Source organism: Microtus oregoni, unplaced genomic scaffold (assembly GCF_018167655.1).
Source record: "Microtus oregoni isolate MIOR12 unplaced genomic scaffold, Mior012 000019F_ref0000042, whole genome shotgun sequence".
NCBI classification, from domain to species: domain Eukaryota; kingdom Metazoa; phylum Chordata; class Mammalia; order Rodentia; family Cricetidae; genus Microtus; species Microtus oregoni.
In genome coordinates, this window is record NW_024543078.1 from 12480238 (window position 1) to 12504205 (window position 23968).

Sequence of the window (23968 nt, forward strand, 5' to 3'; positions counted from 1 at the left end):
GTCTTTCTGTCATAACTTTGACCCCCGCGACCCGCCCCTGCCTCCTCAATGTTCTCAGAACATCCAGCTTCATGCCTTATGCATTCCTACCAAACACATTTTTCTATTCTAGGCACACTGGATTAGACATTAACTGCCCTTTCTCTTCTGCTAGGCTCTGGTCATCGAGGAGAGATGCACACCTGTCCGGTGGCCACGTAGTCCTTCACTGGATGGATGGTCAGGCTGAGAATGTCATCGTCATGCCCCAGGTAGAGCCTCTGCGTGTGCTGTTGCCTGTTGTACACCACGGCAACGGCGGCGATGTGGTACACCACCTCTCCGGTTTGTGTGTAGAACAGGTTGTTCCTGCAGTCGTAGCCCCTGTAACTGAAGCGCAGTGGGTGACTGAGCAGCACGCGGATGAAGCAGGCAAAGCAACTGTGTTGACGCGAGCTGTGTCTGAGGCACAGGGAGATTGATTTTCACACCATCTGCGCCCAGACCTTCAACTACTATCTATGTTCTTTGCTAAAAGCAATTCTTGTGCCTCTGGTCCCAGCACTTGAAAGGGAGATGTAGAAAAATAAGAAGGTCATCCTCAGCTACTTAGCAAGTTTAGGGCTAGCCTGGACTACACGAGACTGTTTCAAAACAAACCAACAAATTAACAAATCAATCCAAGCCTTCTTCTGTCAGGTCTAGAATGAGGCTCCGCCTTCCTTTTCCGTCTTCCATCTAGCCCACTGGGGTATGGTAACTCTGGGGCACCAAAGCAAGACGATTCCAAACACAATGGAATAACTTCTTTTCATTTTCTTGATACAGTCTCACTGTGTAGTTCTCTATGTCCTAACTCGCTGTGTAGCCCAGGCTGGCCTCAGGTTTACAGAGCTCTTCTTGCCTCTGCCTCCAGAGTAAGAACCGGGATGAAAGGTGTGTCCTACCACCTCTGGGGAATGACTCTTAGTTATGGGCTAATGCATTCTTCTGTAAATCAAGTGCTAATTCGTTGTTTAGCAAAATTAAACAGATACTTTTATCAAATAATATAGGTGAATTAGCATTTTTGTGATATCAAAAACAAAATGTTACAAGAAGAGTTTAGAGAATTAGAAAACATTAGGATTGTGGTTTTTCCTATTCATTTATGACAATTAACTCAATGCCTTCATCTATTTTTTAAAATGCTGAAAAGTGGGCAAACACTCAGTGCTAAACTCTGCCGCATCCTATCCATAAATAATATATCCAGAGCTCTCTGAAGTGGAAAGGCTTATTATGGGTTGGGGGAGACGGCTCACTCAATGCTTGCTGTCTAAGCCTGTGTCCCTGAGTTTGGATTCCCAGCACCCATGGAAGCAGTGATGTGCTGTGGTCAGTGCTCATAGCTTGAGCCCCAGCCTGGGTCACACACAAGCAGATTCCCGGAGGCCACTGCCAGCCAGACTATCCAGGAGGTAACCCTCAGTTCAGGAGGAGACTCTGCCTTGAAAGATAATGCGGAGCAGCGTTCTTAACTTGTGGGTTTTGACCAGTTTGGCAAACCTCTGTCTCCAAAAATATTTACATTGCAATTCACATCTAGCAAAATTATTGTCAGGAAGTAGAAAATGAAATAATTTTATGATTGGGGGTCACCACAACAAGAGGAACTATAAAAAAGAGTCACAGCACTAAGAACAACTCCTGATGTGAAGGATGGCTGGGGAAGACAACTATGTCGATCTCTGAACCCCTCCCCACATCCATCCACACATGCACGCACACACACACACACACACACACGCACACACACACACGCACACACACACACGCACATACCATCTTATTAAAACAGTGTTCAAATAAAGTTTTCTGTGCTTAGAAATTATATATATTAATATTTGGTCAGTTTTTCCAGTAACTGAATTTTAAAAATTATCAATACTACTGTCTAACAGACATACGTGCACCAAACAGGTAACAACATTTTACTATTGCATAGTGTTTGGCTGGAACCCCTGCTCGCCCCTGCACAAACTGGGAAAACCTTTCTGCCCTACTTCCCCCAACTGCCCACACTGAGAGGGAACTCTGAACAAAGGAATGGCACCCAAAGCCCAGTTCCACATTTCTGGAAGCCGATGAGACCGCCCTTCTGACACTTCACCCTAGTGCCTGCTCAGGGATTTAGCTTTTGACCATACTTGGGCACAGCCTCAGCTCTGGCTGGCATGCCATCACTTGTCGCCTAAGGTCTGTAAACCCTCCCTGCCTTAGCCTGGTCTCTGGCCATGTTCTTTGGGACTCGTGAACCCATCTAGGAACAACACCTAATAAACATGCATTTATCTGTTTTTAATCAGGTCTGGCCTTTTGCATCCCTAGAAGAATATTACATAGCACTGAGGAAGCTAAGACAGGATAATTCTACAAGTCTGAGGCTAGTCTGGGCCACAGAGTGAGTCTCTAAAAAATCAATTTATTTCAGAACTTTTAACTCAACACATTTAAATCATCATATCAACAAATAAAAGGATGTTAACAAGATATATGCTTTTTTCTTCTACTTTTTAAAATATAAGTTTATTTGACACACTCAACACTTCATTTCAGACAAGCCATGCTGTTGTAGCATTATTTTCATTTTACATTTTATGTAGTATTTGCGTGTACATGTGTATGCACACATTTGCATGATTATTCTGTGAGCATTTATGTGTTCTACTATGCACTGGTTTCCATGCTTAGACTTCATTTCCTTGTAGATGGTATGATACAGTGTTAAAAAACTCTCAAACATATACTAAGGTACAATCTTATAGGAAAATTATAAGGGAGGTTTACATAAAATGTGAATGATAGAGAATATCACGATAAGATCCATATCTATCACCATGCACAAAACTCAAGTCCAAATGGAACAAAGACCCCAACATAAAGTTAGCCACACTGAACCTCATAGAAGAGAAAGTGGGAAGTACACTTGAATGCATTTGGCTACTTCCTAAATATAACCCCAGTAGCACAGACACTGAGAGAAACAATTAATAAATGGGACCACCTGAAACTGAAAGGCTTCTGTAAAGCAAAGGACATGGTCAACAAGACAAAATGACAGCCTACAGAATGGGAAAAGATCTTCACTAACCCCACAGCAGACAGAGGTCTGATCTCCAAAATATACAAAGAGCTCAAGAAATTGGTCATCAAAAGAACAAATAATCCAATAAAAAAATGAAGTATAGATCTAAACAGAGAACTCTCAACAGAGGAATCTAAAATGGCTGAAAGACCCTTAAGGAAATGCTCAACATCCTTAGCCATCAAAGAAATGCAAATCAAAACAACTCTGAGATTCCATCTTACACCTGTAATAATGGCCAAGATCAAGAACACTGATGACAACTTATGCTGGAGATGTTGTGGGGAAAAGGGAACACTCCTGCATTGCTGGTGGGAATGCAAACTGGTACAACCCCTTTGGATATCAGTGTGGCAACTTCTCAGAAAATTAGGAAACAACCCTCTTCAAGACATAGTAATACCACTTTTATATCCAAATATATCACAATATATCCAAAGGGTGCTCAATGTTGCCACAAGGACATGTGCTAAACTATGTTCAAAGCAGCTTTGTTTGTCATAGCCAGAACCTGGAAACAACCTAAATGCCCCTGGACTAAAGAATGGATAAGGAAAATGTGGTACATTTACACAATGGAGTACTACACAGCAGAAAAAATTAACGTCATTTTAATTTGCAGGCAAATGTATGGAGCTAGAAAACATCATATTGAGTGAGGTAACCCAGACCCAGAAAGACAATTATCACATGTACTCACTCATTAGTGGTTTTTAAACATAAAGCAAAGAAAACCAGTCTACAAATCACAATCCCAGAGAACCTAGACAACAATGAGGACCCTAAGAGAGACTTACATAGATCTAATCTACATGGGAAGTAGAAAAAGACAAGATCTCCTGAGTAAATTGGGAGCATGGGGACCTTGGGAGAGGGTTGAAGGGGGGGGGGAGACAGGGAGGGGAGCAGAGGAAAATGTATAACTCAATAAAATCAATTTAAAAAAAACCAAAAAACAAAACAACAAAAACAAAACAGAAAATATCATGAGAGAAATAGTTATTCTTGTAATTTAAAAGTTGACAGTAGCAGGAATGAAACATGACATTTGGTTTCTGCTGGCTACAGTTAAATGACCAGATACGTTTATATTCCTCTCAACGATTTAAGCTGACAATGAAAATACCTAGGTGTCAGGTTGCTATCTGTATAATTTTACAAAAGAGATCTTGTGCATATGCAAAACATATCTGGAGAAATCATTGTCCCAGAGTGAACCTAGCTAGGGAAGCAAGGCTGAGGGCTGAGGACTCGAGAATGCAGACATAGCAGTGACACAGACTTGGGCAGCCATCGTGGCTAGAGCACAGAAAGCTTGACAGGGCCTCAGGTCCGGCAAACAAAGCTTGACAGAGTCAGCCAAGTTGTCACCGCAGGCAAGGGGTGTAACTTGGACAGGAAGCATTTAAAAGAGGAAGCTCTCTGGCCTGGTGGTGAGACCGACCGCTGTTATGCTCGTCAGGGCCCCCAGGGCAGGCCACCTACCCGTGTATGAACTGGAGCTTCAGGCTGTCCTCGGGAGCCTTCTCCCGCTTGAGGGAGAGCACTGCATGGTTTTTCTCTTTACTTTGTTGCTTTAGCTGAGGTAGATCTTCTTTGTAAACCTTCAAGCACAATAGAAAAGTTTAGCCAACACCCCAGACTTCTGAACAGGCATCGCAGGAAGACCGCCTTGTACTTTAATACAATATGCAAAGGTTCAATATTCCTTCCCATAATGGAACCAACCTACCAAGACATCTTTCAAATACCTGAGATTTAAAATAATTTTCTCTCCTCCCTTGATTTGTTATTGCTTTCTTAGGTAATTATATCCAGAAAATAAAGGAAGTTGATGTTCTAATAAATAAGAAAGAAAAGGACTTATTAATGAAATACATTTTGCTTCCACAAAGCAAGAAATCCCTGCTGATTCTGATGTTTGTAAGACAGGAGCTTTCTGAGTAACTTTTCCTCCAGAATTGTTCTCTGGGACCTCCTTCCTTCCTGGCCTCATGGACTTTGACATATCTGAATCTAAAACTCTATTGGTCCAATCCAAGCATTTTCTACAGTTTAAACGTACATAATAATTAGTCTGATTTATTGTTTTATTCTAAGTTTTATTCTCAAAAACCACTTTAACACATTTGAAAGAAAATACTATCAGTAATTTCTCATATTCAGGAAAGAAAATTTTCATTTTGAAGTAGAATAAGATAAAGGCCCGTTTATTAATACTGATTTATTGATTTGCCCATGCACTGCTATGTGCCATGTGTGATTTCCCTTGCTACCTGGACCAGAATGCCCTGGAGGAACAGCCAAAACAACAGGTCAGTGCCCTCAGCAGCCTGCTGACTGCCTCTTGAGCTTCTGTAAAATGTTCCTTGCTTGTCCACCGCACAATGTGGTTTTAGGGTATAAATGGGAATACAAACTAGAGCCTGTGTGGAAGCCTTTCGGGAGCTGTGGCTTCGCTCCACTGGGGACTTTTCCTCTCCTCCACGTCACTGCTGTCAGCGCGCTTATTCCAGAAAGAGTCCCACAACAATTCCATCAACTAGACTGCTATAAAATCCAGGGAATAATAACATCTCCTCTTGACCTAAGGTATCAAAGAAGACGTCAACAGCTGTTTTGCTGCTTAAGATGTAGTAAACTCTAATTCTCAGTCGAAGACAACTATCCATCTGAAGCCATGATTCTCCCATCCGTCATCAACTGTTTATTTCAGAGCCCTGAGCTCCGGGGCGTTTCTACTGCTTAGATGATCATAGGATATACCGTCATTGGGCCTCAGTTTCCCATCTGTAGAACAGAATAAAAGTCTCTACTCAGCAATAACTTGGGGTCTGTTGTAAATCAATACGTGCAAGGGCACTGGAGAATAAGTCACAGACGATAAACCAGTCCAAGGCCTGGGTTTCAACGGTCATGCCTTGCCCCTGCTTCCCAGCACCATAAAATAAAAGTCCTCCAACTAAACAAAATGGCAGCCTCTCCCGGATCTTACGTCTGTTTGCTTAAGTTTCGTTACCCTGCTTAGTGTGTGTGCGATATTCTCGGCTATAGTTCCCTTCCCTCCCTCCTAGTGCTTATACTGCAGAATACAGTTATCAGACTTTATTAGAACACCGGATGTTTTAGACAGACAAAGAATCACAGCTTCATAGAGTTAAACAGATGCAGCATAAACAAAAGCAACACATCTTTACATCATCAAACACATGTTCCAGGGCATAAACAAATGTAACACACCTTAAAATAATATTCTACAACCACACACCTATAAACATGTTACTTATACAAATGCCAGGGGAGAAAAGCGGACCTCTGTAGCTATCACCATGACGTGGTACTATGTCAAGATTCCTATGAAGCGTTGCTTCAACAGTCCATGATTTCTGCTAAAATGATGTTAGCTTTTGTGGGGTAACTGGATGCGATTAATCAAATTTTGTGCTAGAAGTAGATTCTTACTAGAGAGAGAATACGCATTGTAGTTGGGTTTTCTTTCCATAAACAGGAAATGGCTAAGTTGAACAAGAAATGAGGACAACAGCTCACACACAGGCCACCATTCTTAGAGGGTCCCCACCTTAAAGACGTACACATTTATGATTTGTTAAAGAAATGAGAAAAACTTGTACTTCACATGCATCTTTCTTTGCAAAATAGTAACTATGCAGGTATGCGTATAGTAAAGCTTTATCTGACAGAGAATCAAAAAGTCCAAATGCTCAGCAGTGAGCGGGAAAACTTAGCAACTCCCTTCCGCTTAATGAAGAAGTGAATTTAATGTGTGAAAGTGTTTGGCCAGCATGCATGTATCTGGCTGCACCACTTGCGTGCCTGGTGCCCACAGAGACCGGAGAGGACTCTGGACCACTTGGAACTGGAGCTACAGATGACTGTGAATCACTATGTGGGTGCTGGGAATTGAACCCAAGTCCCATGGAAGAGCAGCCAGTGCTCTAACCACTGTGCGCCTCTCTAGCCTTTCACTCAATATTTAATGGTCTGATAAACGCTTTACTGTTAATCTGCACTCAAAGGCAAGACATGGACATTTTTCTTCTGCCTAAGTTCCATCTGTTTTCAGTGCAATGCTAAAATCAAACCAGCTCCCGGCTTTTGTGCTTTCTTACTGACCTGACGATCATAGTTGATCTGAGCTTCCTGCTCGATATCAGAGTCCAGTTCTGGTACATCAGACAAGTCCGAGTCAGATTCTTCACTGTAGGAATCGGTGCCGCCTTCTGCAGAGACAGAACCCATTAGAGGCAAGGAAAATGCTGAGATGCTAATGATTGACAGGACATTTCAAGTAGCTCCCCCCAGCAAAGAAAAGTAAAGGCCCTGTCATAACTTGCGCTTAACACAGGCCTGGAGCCTGCTAAGTAAGCAGTCAGGGATGTCTTGAACTCCAGAGGCTAGCTCCAGGGATGACCTTGAACTCCAGAGGCTAGTCCCAGGGATGACCTTGAACTCCAGAGGCTAACCCAAGGGATGACCCTGAACTCCAGAGGCTAGCCCCAGGGATGACCTTGAACTCCAGAGACTAACCTCAGGGATGACCCTGAACTCCAGAGGCTAGCCCCAAGGATGACCCTGAACTCCAGAGGCTAGCCCCAAGGATGACCCTGAACTCCAGAGGCTAGCCCCAAGGATGATCCTGAACTCCAGAGGCTAGCCCCAAGGATGACCCTGAACTCCAGAGGCTAGCCCCAAGGATGACCCTGAACTCCAGAGGCTAGCCCCAAGGATGACCCTGAACTCCAGAGGCTAGCCCCAAGGATGACCCTGAACTCCAGAGGCTAGCCCCAAGGATGACCCTGAACTCCAGAGGCTAGCCCCAAGGATGACCCTGAACTCCAGAGGCTAGCCCCAAGGATGACCTTGAACTCCAGAGGCTAGCCCCAAGGATGACCCTGAACTCCAGAGGCTAGCCCCAAGGATGACCCTGAACTCCAGAGGTTAGCCCCAAGGATGACGTTGAACTCCAGAGACTGGCCCCAAGGATGACCCTGAACTCCAGAGGCTAGCTCTACTTTCCACGTGCTGGCATTGAAGGCATGTGTCACGACACCTGATTCCCTTTTTCCTTTTTAATTAGGTAGTAGGATTTCTAGATTTCCAATCTTACTTTGTAAAATAAAAAAGTGTAGTATTTGCCAAAGAGAAAGGTGGGGCTAAAGAAAACTCCCAGACCTTACTACCATCCTGATCCTCTTTAGTTTTTAAACATCCCCACCAAGCATTAGAAACAGTCACGGTCAAGGCTCTACAGAATCACATTGCATCCAACTGCATAGCTTAGTCTGTTTTCTGTTTATCTCTGTGGACACCTCAAACAGATGTCAATAAAAAGACTATCAAGCTGACATGGATCATCTGAGCCCACATCGTAGAGCAAGGTCTGAATCCCTTCTCCACACCTAAGGTTGCCTCTTATCTCACACACTGAACAGGTCCACTGCTCGAGTCTCCCTGAGGGGCTGACTGGAGTGTTTTCTTCAAAGGTTGCCTTACCTCTTCAGTGTGAACCTCTAGTCACAGCTGAGTTTTGTATAAGCAAAACCCTTCCAAGAAGACCACTTAACCTAAACTCCAAAGTTTTTTCCTTCTGTTTTACATTTATTTTGTGCGTTTGAGTGTTTTGCCTGCATGTAGGTATGTGTACTACATGCATGCCTGCTGCCCTTAGAGGTCAGAGGAGGGTGTCAGATCCCCTGAAACTGGAGATAGGGATGTGAGCCATCATGTGGGTGTTAGAAACTGAATCCTGGTTCTCTGCAAGAGCAACAAGTGCTCATACCCACTGAGCCAACTCTCCGGCCTCTCAGAAGCGTTTTTTTAACAGTAAAAAGTTATTATATAAATGAATTTTTGAAAAAAATCACCTTAGGTATTTAGCTCCAGAATAGATACTGGGAATATTCCTTAAAATGATCACTGAAAAATAAAGACATTGAAAAGTTATGACTGTTGATTACCCGGGGGTGTGGTTTCCAGCATGCCATTGCTGACTGCTTCTGGAATGAACCTCCACTGAAACACTGAGTGATCCGCTCCTCCTGTGCTTAACACCCACTGGAAATCATGGGACCAGCGGACGTTCGTGACGTGTGCAGAGTGGCCCACATACTTCCTAAATTTGGCTCCTGAAACAGTATTTTAAGATTAATTATGATTTTAAAAACAGTAGTGAAGAAACAACCACATTCCTATGCACACCAAGTACAACCTTTCCAAAACATCAGAAACATCTAACACACGCAATGACCAAATGCCCCAGAGCTGTTATTCCATTACGTGTTAATCTGAAGTTGTATCTTTCAAATCCAAGCTTTACAGCTGAAGGTTCAGTTAAACTTGCTCCAACTAGCGCTTACTGCTTCAAGCCTTCTAAAAGCAAATGTAAGAATTAAGATCTTACCCACTGTTAATTTAAATGCAAGATAAAGTGGACAAGTCTCTATAAATAAACAAAATATCCCTCCTACATCTGTGTGGATGCTAAAACGTGGGGCTAGCTTTTCCCCTCCACATAGACCGCTTAACTCGTCTTTTCAGTGGGTTGTGAAGATGTCCAAGAATAAATAAAATAAATATAAACAAAATTTAGTAGAATTTGCCCGGTGGCGGTGGCACACGCCTTTAATCCCAGCACGCAGGGGGCAGAAACAGGTGGATTTCTGTGAGTTCGAGGTCAGTTTGGTCTTCAGAGCAAGTTCCAGAGTGACCAGAGCTGTTACACAGAGAAACCTTGCTTTGCAAAAAATGAAACAAAAACAACAACAATAAGCCCGGCGGTGGTGGCGCACACCTTTAATCCCAGCACTCGGGAGGCAGAGGCAGGTGGATCTCTGTGAGTTCGAGGCCAGCCTGGTCTACAAGAGCTAGTTCCAGGACAGGAACCAAAAGCTACGGAGAAACCCTGTCTCGAAAATTAAAAACAACAACAACAACAACAACAACAAAAGTAGGATTCTAATACAAGCAGCAAAAGTGAAAGTGGGTGACTCTAAGGAAGAGGCAGGAGCCATTACGGATTCCTCTGGTGTATCTTTCTTGGGCCATGCCATGTCCTAAGACTATTCGAGCAGCATGTGGAGGGTCTCCAGCTGCGAGCCACACCTGCGAGTCTCATCCTAGCCTCTAAAAGACTATAACTCATACGAGAACCTGAACTAGAACCACCCAGCAGGATGCTTATTAAAGCCCCACACTTCTATCTACCGGAACCTCACCCTCCACCTCCACAAAAGCCTGTGAGATCATTTCTCATGTAAGTTTCTAAACGTGGAGGTAGAGATACTATATAGGATTGGTGACTGATACACCCTCCGTAGGCTGCAACCGGGTCTCTCATAATTAAGCCTTTTCTGCTTCCACCCCCTGTTCTACCTTCCCTTGCCTAGTTGCTTCAGGCACACTGGTCCCTTTACAACTTTTTAAGTGTGCCTAAGTGTTCTCCACCTCCAGGCCTTGTGAGTGATGTTCTTTCTTCATGATGCCCTTTCCTGGGATGTCTGAATGCCTGGCTCTCACCTTGCAGGTGTCTAGCCTAGGAAGGCCCAACACTGAGTCCTTTTTGCTCGCGTTAGTAGAAACAATGACACTATGATGCTCTGCCCAGCCTTCTCTGCCGTCACCTCCTTTGTTATACTTGACAGTATTTCTCACCAACAGACATGCTTGTCTGTCATTCCTATGCACTGTCTCCACTCAGTAGAACCAAAGTTCCATGGCAGCAGGGACCTGTGCTGATATACTGAAGCATTTTCACACCCTAGCATAGCGCCTGACAAATGTTTGTCCAGTAAGTGGAGACGCATCCTGTCCCAGAGCTTTCTTTGGGGTGGGCAGAGACTAGATGAGACTTCCCTGTGGATATTTGTCCGTGGAGGGCTTGGGTATCAGCTCTCATCTCTTCCCTGTTGAACTCTTCCATAGCTCACATCTTTTCATGTGCCCATGAGCACCAACTGTTCACTGCTAACCTGGAGCACTCCCTGGAGGGACAAGAGTCATGGCTCTTTGGTTGTCTAATGGGCACCTCGAAACCTGGATGAGACAGACGGAAGGGCTCCCCGGCCACTCCCGTACTCCTTTAGTAGAGAGCAAGCGGCTTTCCCGTCTCTCAGAACACTCCTCCTCCGACCTCACTGCTCAAACCTGAAACTCAGGAGACATTCTCAATGGTTCTTTTTCTGCTCCCTCTATTCCCACATCCTGTCTAGCAATAAAACCGCTGGCTTTATCTAAACCAATCATCTTTTGGCTCCGATTCTAGCCGCGGCGTCTCTCAGGTGAAAGCTTAAGAGCCTGTTTCACGCAGCATCACAGTAATCTTCCAGAGGCTGAGGCTGGCCATGCTCCCCAATCTACAGCAGTCTGTCACCGCATGCCACCTGAGACCCAAGGGTGTCCCCAATCTACAGCAGTCTGTCACCGCATGCCACCTGAGACCCAAGGGTGGGGCAGTCACACGCAGGGTGTGATCTGTACGGCATCAGGAAAAATTGTCAATCCTGATTCCAAAGGATTTGAAAATGACCGCAATGAGAAACAAATTACTCAGGCTGTGTAAAAATATTGATTCAGTACTTGTCATTAACTGTAGGGTACCTACATCTAACTGAGTGTAGTTCCAAATGTGTCACATTTGCGTGGTTGTGAGGTCTGCTTGCTTCAAACAGAAAACTGTAAAGCTTGCTCAGCCCCCCACATTTGTTCACTGCCATCAGTGTCTGCTCATGTTGATCTTTCTCCAGGCTCAACACTCAGAACCATTTGATAACAGTCCACTGGTTTGTAAAGAGTAGAGTTTCATCAGTTTTTATTACTACCAAGATACCCACATATTTTTATTAACTTTTTCCCCAGTAGTTTTGGCAAAAATAAAAAAAAAAGCCTGAAGGTCACAGGGCAAAATCACAAGTTTTATCAATTGTGTGTGCCATGCAAGAAAGAATCCGGTTTGCTCTGTGGACCTGGATTCTTCGGCAAAGAGCCGAGGAGGGGTTCACCTCCCACCATACGTCGCCCAGCTGTCTCCCTGTCCTCACGCCTTCAGTGGCCCTCTGTGGGCCTCTCCACCGGGATATTTCTCATACATGGGTATCTAATTTTGACAGCACTCTTCAGAGCACCTCCCCAGCTCTGATAATGGACCCTCACACCCTTCTCTCTTCCTAAGACCTGAGTCCACCCGTAAGGTTTGGAGATACATAGAGGACAGCGACTCTTACTGAGTTCACGTCATCTTTGGGTCCCGACAGCGGACACCAGTAAGTTGCTTCTGACTTCATCTGTGATTTTCCTGAATTCTGATTCCCAGATACTTTCTCACATAACCAACTCACTCTCAAACGCACATTAGTTTAAACAAGTTATGCCCTATCACCCACAAGGTCCCTTAGGCAGGGTGGTGTAGACTTGAGTTTGACACACTTGAGTGTGTCAGGCACTCTGAGCAGATGGCCATTCTGTTTAGTGCCAGTTGTGGTGGCGTCTCTATGCATTTTATGCTCCGTTTTGTACTGCAATTGCCACTGTTCCAGAGCTGCCAGCTAGCTGAAAATGACTTTCTGATTACACCTGTCATCCTCTTCCCTGTTTCATTTAAAAACGCATTCAAGTGAAGGTCTGCAGGCAGCAACCACCCCCTCTGAGCAGGTGAAGGTCTGCAGGCAGCAACCACCCTGCTGATAAGTCTCCCAAGCTCCAGCTTTCAGGGCACAGTGGAGGAGGAGGAGAGTCTGTGGGGGGCTGTCTCTAAGTTTGTAAAGCAAGCACAGGATCATGACAAGGTGACCCCATCATCTTCTAAGCTTGAAATGGTCCCTAGAAGGGTAAAACCTGAGTACGAGGACAGCTGCTTCCAGTCCGATTTCTCTCTAAAAAAAATCTTGCAAAACCAGTCCTCTGATAAGGGGCCCATAGCATTAGGACTGTGACAAGGAGTCCACAGTGGAGAACTGTCACTTTTATCAGTCATGTCTGAGAAGAAATGCTTCTCTTTACATGTATAAGTGCAAGCAGGTGGACACACAAAAAGTTAATTACAGCCAGATGGTGGTGGTGCACACCTTTAATCCCAGCACTTGGGAAGCAACAGCAGGTGGATCTCTGTGAGCTGGAGGCCGGCCTGACCTATAGACTGAGTACCAGGACAGCCAGAGCTACACAGAGAAACCCTGTCTTGAAAACAAGCAAACAAAACAACAAACAACTGAAAAGTTAAATTATAATATTTTAAAGGAATAAAAAACCAATATGACTCATGAATATTTGTTTCCATAAACATAAGTAACACGTGACTGTTTGAAAATGTGCAACACAGGCTTGGAAGTCACATGATATTAACTCTTAACAAACTCTGACTAAAGTTTGCAAAATCACATAGGACAGCAATTCTATATGATATAGGTAAAGAATAAATGTAGATGAGAAAATCAAGTGTCTGGTGAAAAGGTAAGGAAACTGCCTAACTGCACAGCATGTCGTCCTAACTGCACAGCGCCTAGACCTAACTACACAGCATGTAGTCCTAACTACACAGCGCCTAGACCTAACTACGCAGCATGTAGTCCTAACTACACAGCGCCTAGACCTAACTACACAGAATCTAGACCTAACTACGCAGCATCTAGACCTAACTACACAGCATGTAGTCCTAACTACACAGCGCCTAGACCAAACTACACAGCATGTAGTCCTAACTACACAGCGCCTAGACCTAATTACGCAGCATGTAGTCCTAACTACACAGCGCCTAGACCTAACTACACAGAATCTAGACCTAACTACGCAGCATCTAGACCTAACTACACAGCATGTAGTCCTAACTACACAGCGCCTAGACCTAACTACGCAGCATGTAGTCCTAACTACACAGCGCCTAGACCTAACTACACAGCATGTAGTCCTAACTACACAGTGTCTAGAATCCAGAGAATGTCTTTACCCAGTGAAGCATCTCTTTGACCTTACCTTTTTTCAGACAAGGAAATTTGAACAATTTGACCAGTCCAAAATCATCTCCAGACACCAACACTGAACTGCTATAATTGGCATCCACCGAGTTGATGTCAATAACCTCAGCGTATTTGGGCCAAATCCCACTCACTTCAGGGCCTTTCACACACGTCCAGGAGGCCCAGGGAATCCCTTTGATTTCTTCCTTACTTGTTAAAGGCTTGCCCGCTGAAACAGTCAATATGATGTTATATTTACATGTGAAGCATATAATAACATACTTTAATCATTTTTTCTTTTCTTGCAGAGTCTAAAACCACCATTAAATATAAATCAGAGGAACTGTAAGTTGTAATCTCTTCACCCAGTTAGTTACTTTTTTGGTGGGAGAGGGAAGGACTTAAAAAAAAAAATCAGCTCAAAGTTTAGAAGTAAAGAGACCAGGAAGTGACTACTGTGCTAAATGCAATGGTTCAAACTACTAATACTTCCTTGACCCCAATTACCAAGACACAAGAGCTCCCACAGTGGGTTTATCTTTGAATGACATTGTTATGCGCCATCAGTGCCAGGTCACCAACATTTTGCAAGGCTTTTAAAACCTTGGCAAAGCTTGTCTTAAACTTTATTTTTCAAACTTTAAGTATCATTGCATGTGATCTTTGAAATTAATCGATGTATGTATTTTTTATTATTGGTGTGCATGGGATGTGCATGCACTTGGAGGACAGAGGACAGTCCCAACAACATGGTTGGGACTGAATTCAGGTCCCAGTCTCAGCAGTAAGTGCCACCTTGTCAGACTACAAAGGATCTTTGATTTTTTTTAAAGTTTTTTAAGATTTAAATTATATGCACAGTGTATGTTTGTATATGGGTATTTGCACATAAATGCAGGTGCCCATAGGAGCTAGAGGAATCAGACCTAGCAGGGCTGGATAAGGCTGTCGGCCACCTCACTGTGCTGAGAACCAAGTCTTCAGATTAGTAAGCACTTCTAACCCTTGAACCACCTCCAGGCCCCACAAGTGACTTCTGTTTTAAATAAAAATTCAGGCTCTACACATTTTAAAATGGATTTTTATTATTTTACTCCTGGTCACTGAATCCACAGAATTATGATAACTAACTGTAGTTGGTTGTGGGAACTGTTCCTAAAAGCCACTGTGGGTCTGCTCCCTGACACAGGGCTCAGTTTCCATTTCTGTCAACAGATTAGTGAGGTCCACAGATAGCATACACAGACACACACACACACACACACACACACACAGATACACACACACAGATACACACACACATACACAGACACACACACAGATACACACACACACATACACAGACAGACAGATACACATACAGACACAGACACACACACAGAGACACATATACACACAGAGACACATACACACACACAGAGACACACAAAACAAACCAGCAAGCCACAAAAGCAAATGTGTGGGAAATATTCAACAGATATAATTTTTAAATTCAAAATCAATACAGTTAAGCATATACCCTGATGCTTACGCTATTAAAATTAGGTATATCCTCAAATAGAGAGCTGAAGAGAAGACACCTTTTCAAAGTGACCTAGACTGTGTCACTGCGAGACTATTCTCAAAGACGGCACTCGAGTGACCACAGACTCCGAGAAGGAGTTGGAGTATTGTCCGTGACCTGCTCCTCCAAAAGAGACTCCGAAGAGAAAGCGATCTCAGCGTGGCAGCCGCGTTCGGAGCTGCACCACCTGGGAATAAGCCGAGCTCCCGGCAGAATGATAAAACAAGCTGGAGCATGATTGCTGAGCAGGATGGCATTTTATTCCAGATGACAAATGTGCTGTAGACACTTTCATATGGAAAAGCTAAGGATGAAGTAACAGCCCTCATGTCTTCTGGGCATGCGCTCTACCCGTAACTTACACCTCCCTGGTAACAGTTTTTGTTTTACGACAGAGCCTCGGTAGAGGCTGCCAAAACAGACCCCAAACTGTAACTTCTGCCTCAGCCTCCCAGGTAAATAATTTTTCAATGAAAATTTCAAGAGAAAATATAATTGTATATATATCGGTTAAGATTCATGTTATGCTTTCTTGTTCCTTTTAAAAAAAATCATTAAAGAGTATAATTTAGACCTCTTTATAAGTGACATTTTAGTCCTACAAACCAAATGTCACTTAATTGCCATAACTCAAGACAGGTGAATCTCTTACATCAAAGTTGCAAGGTAGACACAAATAAAAAAAATGTGCCCAGTGGATTTTAAAAAGCTGTGTTTCGGCCGCTAATCTGGTTGTGATGGCTAGACCACAGGGCACGCACGCAGTTCTTCGGGGCCAGACCTCGTTGAAAGGCTCTAACCTGACCTAGGAGATACCTTAGTTCTCTGCTGCTGTTCTTTCTAAGGCTCAGCAGACCACTTAGTTCTTTGGATCTTGGTCGAAATTTGTTTGCCTGATGGTCACATGCCTAAAGTATGTGACAGGAAGAGAGAAACCCTCTAGGAATTAAAAGTTTGAACTTTTGAAGGGAAATATAAAATACTTAAGATTTATAACTAGTGGCCGGGCGGTGGTGGCGCACGCCTTTAATCCCAGCACTCGGGAGGCAGAGGCAGGCGGATCTCTGTGAGTTCGAGACCAGGCTTCCAGGACAGGCTCCAAAACCACAGAGAAACCCTGTCTCAAAAAACCAAAAAAAAAAAAAAAAAAAAAAGATTTATAACTAGTTTGCAAACACTAAAATAAACACGAGATAATACTTTGGGCTCTCAAAGGTTGTTGGGAGCTGTGTGGCCTAGATTCAGATCACCATGAGTGCTTGTCCAATGGGCCTACGGGTCTCCACGAGGCAAGAGCCATGGAGACGGCCTTTCACTCGGCAAGAGCCAGTGGACTTCGGGAGGGCACAGAATACGGCATGACGTCACAGCCTTCACGCTCTTCTCTCTCAACGCTGATGATTCTCTTAGCGGTTTTTGGTTCTACTTTGGCAGCCACGTATGGGTCAGATGTCATCATTCCCATTTTCTCACACTAAAGCCGCTAAAGTTAAGCTTCTCAGGTTTTCTCTGGAAACACCTGCTGTCACCCCAGACTCTGGGAAACCCTTCTGGTTCAGCGCTAACAGGATCGGAGGCCATAAGAGTTAATGGGCAGTCAAAGAAACACGAGCTAACTGTATGCTAGCAACTTATGGCAAATCACCCTATTTCTGTAAAGAAGTTTGTTAAGTTTTGAACAACTTCGTTGCTCCTGAGAATGTATGCCTATGCAAGGATAGGATGTATCTGATTTGATATTTAGCCAAATGCTGAGTGTTGTTTTTGGTTTATAAGTTGTTTTGAACAATACTCAATTTCATTTGAAAAAACAAAAAACCCAGGACTTCCAAATGGATTAAAGACCTCAATATCAGCCCGAACACACTGAACCTGATAGAAGAGAAAGTGGGAAGTACCCTACAGGAGATGGGCACAGGAGATCTCTTCCTACGTATAACCCCAGCAGCACAGACATTAAGGGCCTCATTGAATAAATGGGACCTCCTGAGACTGAGAAGCTTCTGTAAAGCAAAGGACACTGTCACTAAGACAAAAAGGCAACCCACTGACTGGGAGAAGATCTTCACCAACCCCGTAACCGGCAAAGGTCTGATCTCCAAAGTATATAAAGAACTCAAGAAACTAGACCGTAAAAGGCTAATCAACCCAATTATAAAATGGGGCACTGAGCTGAACAGAGAATTCTCAACAGAAGAAGTTCAAATGGCCAAAAGACACTTAAGGTCATGCTCAACTTCCTTAGCAATCAGGGAAATGCAAATCAAGGCAACTTTAAGATACCATCTTACACCTGTCAGAATGGCTAAAATAAAAAACACCAATGATAGCTTTTGCTGGAGAGGTTGTGGAGAAAGGGGTACACTCATCCATTGCTGGTGGGAATGCAAACTTGTGCAACCACTTTGGAAAGCAGTGTGGCGGTTTCTCAGGAAATTCGGGATCAACCTACCCCTGGACCCAGCAATACCACTCTTGGGAATATACCCAAGAGAGGCCTTATCATACAACGAAAGTATATGCTCTACGATGTTCATAGCAGCATTGTTTGTAATAGCCAGAACCTGGAAACAACCTAGATGCCCTTCAATGGAAGAATGGATGAAGAAAGTATGGAATATATACATATTAGAGTACTACTCAGCAGTAAAAAACAAGGACTTTGTGAATTTTGCATGCAAATGGATGGAAATAGAAAACACTATCCTGAGTGAGGTAAGCCAGACCCAAAAAGAGGAACATGGGATGTACTCACTCATATGTGGTTTCTAGCCATAAACAAAGGACTTTGAGCCTATAATTAGTGATCCTAGAGAAGCTAAATAAGGAGAACCCAAAGAAAAACATATAGGCATCCTCCTGAATATTAACCTTCATCAGGCGATGAAAGGAGACAGAGACAGAGACCCACATTGGAGCACCGGACAGAAATCTCAAGGTCCAAATTAGGAGCAGAAGGACAGAGAGCACGAGCAAGGAACTCAGGACCGCGAGGGGTGCACCCACACACTGAGAGAATGGGGATGTTCTATCGGGAACTCACCAAGACCAGCTGGCCTGGATCTGAAAAAGCCTGGGATAAAACCGGACTCGCTGAACATAGCGGACAATGAGGACTACTGAGAACTCAAGAACAATGGCAATGGGTTTCTGATCCTACTACACGCACTGGCTTTGTGGGAGCCTAGGCAGTTTGGATGCTCACTTTACTAGACCTGGATGGAGGTGGGTGGTCCTTGGACTTCCACAGGGCAGGGAACCCTGATTGCTCTTTGGGCTGACGAGGGACTGGGACTTGATTGGGGGAGGGGGAGGGAAATGGGAAGCGGTGGCGGGGAAGAGACAGAAATCTTTAATAAATAAATAAATTAATAAAACAATAAAAAATAAAAAAAATAAAAAAACCCAGGACTTCAAGCTCTATTATAGAGCTACAGTAATGAAAACAGCTTGGTACTGGCATAAAAATGGAATCGAATCAAAAACCCTGATATTAATCCACACATCTATGAACACCTGATATTTAACAAAGAAGATAATATTAGACAATGGGAAAAAGAAAACATTTTCAACAAATGGTGCTGGCATAACTGGATTTCAACAAGTAGAAGAATGAAAATAGATCTATATAAATCACCATGCACAAAACTCAAGTCCAAATGGATCAAAGACCTCAATATAAATCCAACCACACTGAACCTCATAGAAGAGAAAGTGGAAAGTAGCCTTCAACAGATGGGCACAGGAGACCACTTCCTAAATATAATACCAGTAGCACAGACACTGAGAGCAACAATAAATAAATGGGATTTTCTGAAACTGAGAAGTTTCTGTAAAGCAAAGAACACAGTCAATAAGAGAAAAAGACAGCCCTGCTGAATGGTGAGAAGATCTTCACCAACCCCACATCAGACAGAGGACTGATAAAGAACTCAAGAAATTAGACATCAAAATACCAAATAATCCAATTTAAAAAGGGGTATAGATCTAAACAGAAAATTCTCAACAGAAGAATCTCAAATGGCTAAAAGACACTTAAGGAAATGTTCAACATCCTTAGCCATCAGGGAAATGCAAATCAGGGCAGGGAACCCTGACTGCTTTTCGGACTGCAGAGGAAGGAGGAGGGAGGAGGGGAGTAGGGCGTGGGGAATGGGGGGAGGGGGAGGAAAAGGGAGGTGGAAATTTTTAATAATAATAAAAAAGAAACACCATGTATTTTAAGAATTTAAAAAAAAAACAACTCTGAGATACCATCTTACACCGGTCAGAAAGGCTAAGATCAAAAACACCAGTGATAACTTATGCTGGAGAGGCTGTGGAGAAAGGAGAACACTCCTCCATTGCTGGTGGGAGTGCAAACTTGTACAGCCACTTTGGAAATGAGTATGGTGGTGTCTCAGAAAACTGGGAATCAGTCTACCTCAAGACCCAGCAATACCACTCTTGGGCATATACCCAAAGGATGCTCAATCATACTATAAGGGTATTTGCTCAACTATGTTCATAGCACCATTATTCATAATAGCCAGAACCTGGAAACAACCTAGATGCCTCTCAACTGAAGAATGGATAAAGAAAATGTGGTACATTTGCACAATGGAGTACTACTCAGCAGTAAAAAACAATGACATCTTGATATTTGCATGCAAATGGATGGAGCTAGGAATAAAAACCCCACCCTGAGTGAGGTAACCCACACCCAGAAAGATGAGCACGGTATATACTCACTCATAAGTTGATATTAGATGTAAAGCAAAAGATAACAAGCCTCCAGTACACGACCCCAAAGAAATGGGGTAACAAGGAGAACCCTAAGAGAAATATATATGGATCCCCCAGGGAAGGGGAAATAGACAATATCTCCTGAGAAAATTAGGAGCGAGGGGGGTGGGCAGAAGGGGAGGAGGGCATAAGGAAAAGGGGGAGGAGAACTTGAGGGAACTGGATGGGCCTGATGGAGGAAGGACAGAGAGGGAGATATCTTGATTGAGGGAGCCATTATGGGCCTAGAGAAATTCTCAGGAATCCACAAGGATGATCCCAGCTATGATCCTAAGCAGTTGTGGGGAGGGTGCCTGAACTGGCCTGGCCCTGTAGTCAGATTGATGACTACCTTAAATGTCATCATAGAACCTTCATTTAGCAACTGATGGAAGCAGATGCAGAGATCCACAGTGTAACACTGGGTTGAGCTCCCAAAGTCCAGTGGAAGGAACCAGCATAGGACCAAACTAGGCCCTCTGAATGTGGGTGACAGTTGTATGGCTGGGGCAGACTATGGGGCCACTGGCAGTGAGACCAGGAATTATTCCTACTGTTTGTACTGGCTTTTTGGAACTCATTTTTTTGGAGGGATACCTTGCTTAACCTAGATGTAGTGGGGAGGGCCTAGTCCTGCCTTAAAGCGGTGTACTAGACTTCGTTGACTCCCCATGGGACCTTACCCTCTCTGAGGAGTGGGATAAGGGGAAAGGTAGAGGGAGCAGGAGGAGGGGAGGGAGTGGGAACTGGGATTGGTATGTAAAAAGAGAAAAGATAATTTAAAAAAAATAAATTAAAAAAATAAAAGCTGTTTTGATGTAAAAATCGGGAAAAACATATTTGACATATTTGTTTTCACTGGAAGTTAATGCCGGATGGTGTGGGAGACAGCAGCTAGGGCTATTCGGGCTGGCCACTTGTGTGAAACCCATCTGGGAGTTGGACAGTTCTTCGCCGACACCCCTTCCCTATCCCAGCATCCGAATCTGGGCTGCAGCAAGCGCACAGCAAACGGTGAATACAAACTCTCTACCACGAAGACACCCTGGTGTCCACATTGCTGTGACTGCCGGCAGCCGAGCACACACGGCTTCCATCCTTCACCTCCGTTTCTGCTGCAGAGAGGCACGTGTGAGCATTTCGTGGATTGGCGATTCAGTCATTCGCCTTCTGGGAAATGTGTCAATCAACAATACAAATGGCAAAGCACGAAGGGGCTGGAAGCAAGAGGAGCTTGGGAAGCATGCGGCCTGCACGCAGAGCTAAGCAGCCGTGGACTCCACATTCCTGGAAGCGCCGGGAACAACTATTTCAGGTCATCTGTTTCTAAAAGTGACAAAGTATTGCAGTATATAGAAGATTACAGATTGCTATACGGAGCGAGAGTTTGTAGCACCAAGCGTCAATATTTGTCTTCATCATGGAATTAAAAAAATCATTTGTTATTTTATTGTGGTGTGTGTGTGTGTGTGTGTGTGTGTGTGTGTGTACATGTGTAGGTCATAGGACAACTTGACGGAGTTAGTTCTCTCCTTCCACTCTATGCTGGTTCCATGCACTGAGCTCAGGTTACTAGGCTTGCAGGGCGGAGTCACCGCACCAGCTTCTTTCTAACAGAATTTAAGAACAGAGTCATTTCAAGTCCACTGGGTGCTCTTCCCCCAACCGCATTTCGTTTTCTTTCCTTAGCATAACCCATCCCCTGGGTGGAACGCTGAGCATATATACCCATGCAACATATGCTATAATGTAAGAGGTGGAAATATGTGAACTTATTTTAACGTCCTAACGGTTTTGTTTGAGTGAGCATACACTGCGCGTACCGTCTTGAGTTTATTTGCTCAGCAGCATACTTTTGAGATCTACCTAGACTGACACAAGCTGGCCGGGGACCGTTCCTCATGGCATTGCCTCCTGAGACTGCACATTCAGACTTTCCTCACGCTGACGGTCTCTTAGGGATTCTGCCGCAGTTTTGTTTCCTGCAGTCCCCCGCACAGCAAGCATTTCTGTGCATAATCTTTTTTTAAAAAAAAGATTTATTTATTTATTTATTATGTATATATAGTGTTCTGTCTGTATGCTTGCTGGTCAGAAGAGGGCGCCAGATCTCACTACAGATGGCTGTGAGCCACCATGTGGTTGCTGGGAATTGAACTCAGGACCTCTGGAAGAGCAAGCAGTGCTCTTAACCTCTGAGCCATCTCTCCAGCCCCTTCTGTGCATATTCTTAGTTAGCATTGTGCAGTGTTAGTTCTCTCCCACCAAGTACCATTGACAGGCTCGGGCCAGTCTAAGTGCTGCTCTGCCTATGATGTGCCCATTAGAACAACATGGGTATTTAGGCCCAGCATATGTTCATCTTTAAATCTTACTCATAGTTTCCTAATATTTAAAAACTTTTCGTGTGACCTAACTCATTAACCTTTTCTCTGAGGGTCCATGACCTAGGGATCTTGTAGAGAACATCCCTTATCCTGAGGTCATAGGACATGCCCCTACATTTCTCCATGAGTCTGCTCTTCGCGAGCATCTCCCATACGCATCTCCCTAGGACTCACATGGCATTCTATAGAAGAGTCTCTCCCCAGCCCCGTCATTGGTTTGCAGGTATTTGCTATCCAGAGACCAGTCGATGTGCGTGATGAAGCTAAGCGACTTGTTACATTCTCCTATTTTCTTATACCGCTGGGCAACAGCATAGACATCCACAGGGCCATCATTGGACCCCACCGCCAGGTAAGAACCATCTGGGGAAAACTTCATTTCATGAATTACTTCTTTTCTGTCTTTGATATGGACCACTTCTGTCATATCTCTGTAGGAATAAAACACAAAGTGACAGTCAGGGAATCAAGAAATAGAAAACCCAGGTTGTGTTCTGAAAGGGGTGTGTCACAAGAGAGAAAAATTCTATGGGGACTAAAAGATTTATTTTAATAAAAGATATGATATATTTACAATTTATATCCTGCTTTTAAAAACTAAAACAAACATTTAAAATAGTATTTTGTGCCCTCAGAGTAAAAATAAAAGCCTAATTAACACAAAGAATATTTGCTTTCATGTTCAACTATGTATTGTTGAAAATTTTATCTAAAAGTTAGAGTTAAAAGTCACTTTAAAATATGCAATGCAGAAAGGCAAAACACATCAAAATTAGTGTAAAAATAAGCCAGCTGTTTATGTCTTAAGCATAAATGAGGGCAGATGTGATGGCGCACGCCTTTAACCCCAGCCTTGGAAGGCAGAGGCAAGCAGATCTCTGGGAGCTGGAGGCCGGTTCATCCACATATCAAGTTTCAGGCCACACAGGGCTATGGAGGGAGATCCTGTCACTCACTAAACTATTATGCTTATTGTTACTTTAAAGGAATGGGTCTAAAAGAAGACAATTACTACTCTTTAAATATCAAAGTGCTATCAGGAGGCAGAGGCAGGTGGATCTCTGTGAGTTCGAGACCAGCCTGGTCTACAAGAGCTAGTTCCAGGACAGGCTCCACAACTACAGAGAAACCCTGTCTTAAAAAAAAAAAAATCAAAATGCTATGCAATCCCTTCATCTCA

At 43.7% G+C, this 23968-nt stretch overlaps 1 protein-coding gene across 2 annotated transcripts in view; it reads right to left on the minus strand.

Annotated features, from left to right (window-relative positions):
* The window catches only part of Eml6 (EMAP like 6), a 269547-nt gene that overhangs the window by 83882 nt on the left and 161697 nt on the right, over positions 1 to 23968 (minus strand). For both annotated transcript variants that reach the window (XM_041669902.1, XM_041669901.1), the window contains exons 10-15: positions 22963 to 23219; positions 14090 to 14302; positions 9085 to 9252; positions 7241 to 7347; positions 4592 to 4710; positions 183 to 369 (exon numbers count right to left, since the gene is read on the minus strand). In XM_041669902.1, coding sequence (XP_041525836.1) covers positions 183 to 369; positions 4592 to 4710; positions 7241 to 7347; positions 9085 to 9252; positions 14090 to 14302; positions 22963 to 23219 — 1051 coding nt within the window. The remainder of the gene's footprint in view (positions 1 to 182; positions 370 to 4591; positions 4711 to 7240; positions 7348 to 9084; positions 9253 to 14089; positions 14303 to 22962; positions 23220 to 23968) is intronic.